Source organism: Pteropus vampyrus, unplaced genomic scaffold (genome assembly GCF_000151845.1).
Source record: "Pteropus vampyrus isolate Shadow unplaced genomic scaffold, Pvam_2.0 Scaffold566, whole genome shotgun sequence".
NCBI classification, from domain to species: Eukaryota; Metazoa; Chordata; class Mammalia; order Chiroptera; family Pteropodidae; genus Pteropus; species Pteropus vampyrus.
The window spans coordinates 1,197,967-1,205,845 of record NW_011889347.1 but is presented as its reverse complement, the minus strand read 5'-3'; the positions used below and the strand labels follow the sequence as shown (position 1 = coordinate 1,205,845).

Below are 7,879 nucleotides of genomic sequence, written 5' to 3'. Positions count from 1 at the left end.
TTATATTTGGACTCTAAATGTACTTAAATGGGGACTCAAAACACCAAAAAACTGTCATTGGTACAATGCAATTATTGAAAAAGTAGTTCTGATTGCTGATCTAAGGACATGAAGGCATAGGGATGGTCTTGCCAGGAGATGGAGTGACACTGATCCAGCCCCATGTTCTCATTTAATACCAAATTCTCTTGGTATAAATAAGCCTCTTGCACTGATGGTATGAACTCATACTAGGGATGTAGCCTGTGGCTTACAAACCAAGAAAAGTTCTATAGAACCAACCTACCTAGAGTATAAGCCTAGAAACATGTTTTCCTTATTATTATTTTCTAACCCATTGAACTAAATCTCTGAGTTGGTGAATACATTGAGGGGTACTTTTTGTTGTCTCAAATACTAAGACTGTCATATACAGTGATGGAATTTCCTTGGTCCTTAGTTTCTTGGACCAGATGTAGGTCCTTTCCAGTTCTAAAATATCCTTTTCTCTCTGGGTTCTCAAAATTACATAAGTGTTTACTTAGCAGTCTTCATTTATATATAAGTAATTCATTGGGGTAAGACCTATGTATGTAAGTTGTAGAACATTACCCCCAAGTCATTACCTCTTAATCATCTGCAGAAATATCTATCAGTTCTTCTTAGTTACCTGTTTTCTTCTCTCTTACCTTTTATCAGTACTTTGACTATCTCTCTATAGCCCAGATGAAGTTGAAAGAGAAGAGCTAATTCAAAACAACTATATCTGCAAATCTTAAGGGGAGTAAACGCTGTCTTAAGGAAAGTAGACAGACAGAGATAACTCAGCTAAGACAGATGCTTTGAGGATCTCTGGTGCCATCCATCCCAAGCATTGTGATGGGGGTTGCAGAAAGGACAGTAAATTAGTTTAGAGAACCCAGACAACTCCCCGGCTATTCCTCAGTCAGGAATCCATAACCAGAGCTTCATCTAGTATTTCAAAATACCAGAACTTTCCAACACACCAGACCAGTGCCTATTAAATGCTCATACATTGACATATTCCAAAGACATATAGAATGACTTTTGAATTTTTTAACCATTGTTTCCTTCCACCGGCACAGATAATCAAAATCACAATGTTTCCATTTCCTAAAGAAGTTCTTCCATTTTGTTTTGCATAAAAGATACTACTTTAAAGCAGCATTTATCTGAAAATCTAGTTTGCACTATTACAAAGAGATCTAAGATTGATAACTCAAATTAATTTAAAGGTTCTTTGGCATCATCAAAGTCTACAAGAATGGGGAAAGTCATTTATGTAATTATAACTGTCTTTTCCTTGATCTATTTTCAACATTGCAAAATGTAAATGACATTTGACTAGAGAGGTAAGGAGGAATGAAGATTTACTCTTTGAAGCTCCCTTTAGAAAATATGTTCAAAGGGTTAGGGCATAGAGGGGTAAGCAGTGAACATTCAAAGTCCTACACAATTTTTGGCTAATATTCATCATTTTTTTAAATCCAGGTCAGCAATACCTTCTTTTTCATGAAAATATCTGTATTTAGATTGCTCTATAACTAGTTCCCTCCTAAGAAGTTTAGAAAAACATGTTATCACATCTAAATCTGTTACTAAACTTTCAAGATAAATGATGAAAATAAAATGTAAGTAAAGTATTTGTACATTTTGCATATCTTGGCAAGTAAAAAGTTAAATTTGAAGCAAAAGAAAGAAACTTAGTTAGGTTCTCTTCTTTGAACAGGAGTGATATTATTCTTGAATGCAAAAAATTATAGAAATGAGCAAATATTACTTATGATTTTTATTTCTTCTTTTAAAAATGTCACTAATATATAAGTAAATGTCATTTGAAAGATAATTATACTAAGTTGAAACTAGAAACCATATGAAAATTGCATTACTACAATAGAACCACAGGAAAAATAAGTGAGGCAATTGTTTTTGATATTTATTGTCTCTTCAATTCCAGATTGCGAGTAGGAATTCATTTCAGAATTTAATAAAGCCTGACATCAGCAAAGTGGAGCTTTTAAAAGATGTCCAAAGCAAAAAAGATCTTATCATTCGGTTGGTAACTCATGACATTGATCAAGAAATTTTAGAAAATGAAGAGAGCTTATCTTCTGATGAAGAAGAAGTTGTTTTACAAGAGGTTGTAAAAGAAGAATTTCCAGAAGACCCATTTGAAGATCAAGTAAAAGAAGATGTGAAGTCCATTGCAAACACAGTGGCTTTTCCCAAGCCACAGAAGAGTAAGAGCAATCTGAAAAAAATTTTGTCACTAGAAAAATGTTATAATCCCAGATACAGTGTAATTACAACAAATATTGAAACATCACCAACTCAATGGACAGAATCTAAAGAGACACAAATGGGAAGAATTGTTCCTAAGGCTAATGTGACTACTTCAAAATCCTTGACTGATGCAGACTCTTCCTTTTGGGAAAAGAAGACACAACTAAGTGTAAGTGAGAAATGTGACTATCAATGGGTTTCTACAGAAAAGTTAGAGTTTTACAAACTTAGTCCAAGTAATGTAGATTGGGTAGGGATAAAGGGTATAAACTGGATCCAGGCAGTCGCTTCCAATTCAGATGATATTTACAACAAAGGGAAATGATTAACAGATGAAGCCAGGAGACTCAGCCGAAGAAAAACAGATCATGGAAAGATTCCTGGGTTAGTTAGAAGGACAAGGAGAACAGAAAATGGAAACCAGTTAGAAGAAATACATGCTCATTATTTTAAATGATAGATTTCATCCTTTTTTTTTTTTTTCCTATATTCTGACCTGTAAATACTTATTGGAAGTTTCATGTACAGAAACTCTATGCCAGTGAGCAAGGCTGGAAGATAGGCTGGAGGGGAATAAACTGATTCACACAAATTCAGTCTATCTGGGTTTGAATTCTGTCTTTGCCCTTTAGTAGCTATATGACTTTTGGACAAGTTCTTAACCAACTTTTTTTTTTCTTAAAAATTACTTACCCAACTTATATAAGCATAGTAAATTAGTCAAAATGTATTGAATATTTCTCCTGCAATTAGCTCATAAACTTTTACACATAGATCCTGTCCCCCGATTCAGTATCCTTCCAGTGATGCTCTGGGCCTCATTGACATCTTGGGTTGGCCCTACCAAAAAAATCGTACCATATCATGTGTTTGGAAGATATATGATTTAGGATTTCTTTGTGAGACAATTTCCTGGATTATTCATTTGCAGTGATTTCCAGGTCAGAAGTGGCAATGAACCAGAGAAAACAGAGATGCAACTCTGACCAGTTTAGGAGCTAACCAGGGTCAATAGTCTTAACTCAAACTCTGATCTATTTATTGGGATCTATTTATCGGGAAGCCATGTGAGATTTCATAACTAAATATGGTACCTGGTCAGAAATGCTGGCTACATAGATAACTAAGGAAATGTTATAGTATATTTTATTTGATTTATTGCCAACTCTCTTTGTATAATACTTGACTTGGACTTTTCCAGAGAGAAGAAATGAAATTTAGTACTGAATCAACACATAACTTCATACATAGAATTATGAGTACATCATCATACAATGAAGAGGATCTGCCTTCATTTTCTAGGTACAGTCAGTTAAAGCAATATGAGCTAGTAAAGAAAATAGAAATCTGAAATGAAAATTATGTTGATGTAAAGGATGGGCCCCTTAAGCAAACCTCTGAGGAAGCCAGTGTTTAGCCCTTCAACCTCCCCTCCTTCCCCTAGCTCCCATCTGTGGTTACTGTCTGGGCCTCCCCTTCCAATCTTCTCTCTCCTTCCTATGTATCTGGTCTCTACTTCCTTTTCTCCATTCTTGGACCTGCTTTTTAGTATAGTAATCTAGTTAGTATAGTTAGATTAAGTCTTTAAGTGTTAGGTTCTTGAACCTGGGAGGCAGGCCCAGGGTCAACAATAGTCCCTGCACTAATGGCCCACATAAAGGGGTTCCTACTTAGTTCCTTTATGTGTACCTAAGTGCTCAACAGTGTGGCACTGTCAGAGGAATCCCAAGAATGGAGGTGGTGATATAAGTTGGAAGATTCAGGGAAAAATTCTCAAAGCAGTGGAGTTTGTGTTGAGCCTTAAATGATAGATAAGATTTAGATAAGACCATTCAAGTTGGGAAGATTGTAAGAAAAAGGCTGGACTATACAGTATTTGTAGGGGACATGGAGGAACAAAGTACACTGTAGAGTTGAAATCTGATTAACACTTTTTCTAGAATAGCCAAAACGTGTTTTAGATTGTTCTTATGTTTATAATAACATTCATAAACTGGGAAGGATAGCACTTTGTATTATGGGAGAAATAGGGTATAAGAAGAAAAATCTACCTGGTTGTAACTATGTTCTATTCCACCTGGCACTATGAAATTAAGGTTTCTTTTTGACCTGATGCCAGTTTAGGGTTAGGGTTAGGGTTAGGGCCAACCATTGACCTTATCTCCCCTCATGATTATTTTAACATACATCATTAGTAATGCAGGAAACTCTCAATTATTTGTATCATTGGATAAGGGGACACATATTAAAGTCAATGTGGCAATTACTTTCATTTAATTTGAAAACTCAGGCATACCATTATTCCAGGTTTGCTTCTATATGAATAATGACTTTGACAGATTGTTATTTTACTTAACCAGCATTCCTTCATATATTAAATACATAGAAAATTAAATGCCTTTTATCTTTTTTAGTGATGATGATGATCGTCCCTCAGATCCAAGTGCCAAAATAACAGAAGGTTAGATTGATTTTTTTCTTAATTTAAATTAGATAGTATTTAAAAGGAGACTTTGTTTGTTGCATTGATAAATTTTTCTGTTGTCAAAACTGAAGTCTAGTACCCATCTGACACCATACTTAGTTATTACAGTATTATTTACTTTATTTATTGGGGTGATCACTTTATAAAGGTATATAAATGTCTAATCACTATGTTGTATACCTGAAATTAATATAATATTGTATGTGAACTGTAATTTAAAAATAAAGTTTTAAAAAAGTAAAGTAAAAAAAAAAAAAAAAAACCCTGAAGTTAACACTAAGTTTTCCAGTAGGTTGATCTACTTTGGGGCAGTACTAGATCAATTAACTAATTAATATGGACCAAGTATTTTGCTTTTTCTGAATCACTAATAAGATTTCCTTAATAATTCTGGAGTAAAGTATGTGGTGTGATATTGTGAGTTTATAATTACCTTTCTTCTATATGAAATATCCAGGAAATAAGGGTTTATCACATCTACATATGGACTAGAGCCCATGCTACTAGGATGTAATTACCTCCTTAAGAGTGTATATTTGCTTTCTATATATAACTAGTTTAGCCCAAATAAAATATATATAAAAAAGCTTGTAAAATTAAAAATTAAACCCAAATTTATTTGCTTACATTAAAATCTAGCTAGGGCAGACCCCACTTTATTCTTTGTCTCTGTTATAACTAACTCACTAAAATATTTATGAGTTGAGTTTTCAGTCCTCTACTCTTTTAAACCTCAAAGGATCCGTGTGTTTCTAACAATAACAGATCTGACCTAGAGACAGGAGTGTTGTGTTTACTGTAAGGTTGCCCTTGAAACTCAAACCACAATTTGAGTTCACCTTGATTATTTCAAGCCTGCAACCTACTCACTCACAAAGTTACTCAAGAAGCCTCTACTATCCACTTGGGAGTGGAAATAATAAAAGATGAACCATAGAATAGTGGTAAGTTTGCTAGAATTCCATGAACAGGTCATAGTCAGAAGATGATACATGACAGGTGCGCTTCCTGCAGTATGGAATCATCATAGGTTGTTAGGGCCAGAAAGAAGCCATCTAGTATGAATTCCTCATTTTGGAGATAGAGATACTGAGGTTCAGGGTAGGGAAGTGACTTGTCCAAGGTCATACAGTGAATCAAAATATAGATCCCAAGTCTCCTAAACCTGAATCCAGTGTCACTTTTTTCTTCAACTTCATTGAGTTATGCTTACTTCCTATATCCTTTGGTAATTTTTCATTTGTCCATTCATTCATTTACTCAACATTTACTGAGCACTTTCTTTGTACTGGAGATATAGCTGTGAATAAGAGAGACAAAGTCTTTCATTCTAACTTGAGAGTAAGGAGAGACATAAACACAGTAGTTCTACATAGAAATAAGTACTTCCCATCTAACCTAGAGTGAAAACCATAATCTTTACAATGGCTTACAAGGCCCTTTGAGATCTGGATACCATTCTTACTCCCCATGATTTCTCTGACTACCTCTCCTTATGATCCCTCTTAATCACTTCACTCCAGCAACACTGACCTTCAAACATGCCAGGCATTCTCCTTTCTCAGGGTCTTTGCACTTGCTGAGGTACCTAAGACTTTCTTCTCCTAGATAACTGCATAGCTCAGTCTTCATCTTCTTCAGATCTTTGCTCAACTATCACCTTCTAAGTCAAGCCTTCCCTGTGCATCCTCTTTAAAATGCAACCTTATTTCCACCCCAGCACTCTCTATCTTCCTTCCTGATTTATTTTCTCCCTAGCACTTACATCATCTGATAAATTATACATTTTTATCTGTTTTTGGCTATCTCCCTCCCCTAGAATGTTAGTTCCATGAGGGCAGGGATTTTTGTCTGTTTGTTGTATCCCCACTTGCCTAGAAAAGAGGCACATGGTAGGTACTCAGTAAATATTTGTAGAATTCATGAATGAATCTGAAAAAAAAAAGAAAGAAGAGCCAACGTGATAGAGTAGCTGGCTAGAGTAGTTTGGTCCAAAAAGTCCAAAAACACCAGACCTTAATTACAAGAAGGAAGCAGCCACAAGAAGACCTGGAAACAGGGGGTCCCAGGAACAGGGTACAGTAAATGCAAAGACCCAAGAATGGCATGAGCATGGTATGTTAGAGGAAAAGAAAAAAAAGGCCAGTTCCTGGAGCCTGGTGAAAAGGAAAGTGGTATGAGGTGAGGTTAGAGAGATAGCTAGGGGCCAGATCATGTTAGGGCCTGTTGTAGGCCATGGATAGGAGTGTGGGTTACTTTTCCGGTAGGAATCCTCTGGAGAATTTTTAAGCAGAGAAGTGACATAACATGAATTTTTTAAAATCCCTCTGGCTATTGATTGGAGAATGAGCTGGGTAGGTTAGAGTTAAAGCAGGGAGACCAGTTTAGGAGGCTATTACAATAATCCAGCCAAGAAGTTATAGTGGCTTGGACTAGGAGGATAGCAGTGGAGGTGGTAAGAAGTGAACCAATTCAAAATATATTTGGTGATTCCCTGAGACCCTGCCGCACTCACCTTGCAGGCCAACCCAAGCTGGTGCCAGTGGCGTTTAGAAACAAATGACATGATTTGACTCATGCCGAAGACTTTTCTAAAATCTTTCAAGGGTCCACAAAACCCAAACAAGCAGCATCTGGCCTCAGCATGTCCGCCACCTCTTGCTGAGCAGCCTCAAGGCTGGCACTAGTGGCATCTGCCTCGATTCACAGCATGGCTTCTCGAGGCACCTCTAAGGCCAGCACAGGTGGTAGCTATCTGCTGATTACTTGGTGACTCTTGCCAGGTGTGCCTGGGCAGGGTACAGGCTGCAGTTGAACTTGGCCTGTAGTGGGGCCCCTCCCAGGAGGCCCTGGAGCCAGCACGCCTGATGGCTGGCTTCAGATCAAGCCATAGTACCACCCGGAGCTGCATCTGAGGATGACACACATAAGGACAGGCTGGGCAGGCACCAGAGCCCTGCTAAAGTGAATCTCTCTATATAGGGTCAGCCCCTCACCAGCAAGTCCTCACAACCAAACAGCCCAAGGGTTAATCCCTCCCATTGTCAAGCAAACAACAACCAACGCTTAACACAACAGGAGGGCATGCACAACCCATACAAAGGACATACT

At 37.0% G+C, this 7,879-nt stretch overlaps 1 protein-coding gene across 1 annotated transcript in view; it reads left to right on the top strand.

Annotated features, from left to right (window-relative positions):
• The window catches only part of LOC105308327 (fibrous sheath-interacting protein 2-like), a 97,621-nt gene that overhangs the window by 77,207 nt on the left and 12,535 nt on the right, over positions 1 to 7,879 (top strand). The window contains exons 13-15 of the mRNA XM_023525498.1: positions 1,958 to 2,452; positions 3,485 to 3,585; positions 4,698 to 4,744. Coding sequence (XP_023381266.1) covers positions 1,958 to 2,452; positions 3,485 to 3,585; positions 4,698 to 4,744 — 643 coding nt within the window. The remainder of the gene's footprint in view (positions 1 to 1,957; positions 2,453 to 3,484; positions 3,586 to 4,697; positions 4,745 to 7,879) is intronic.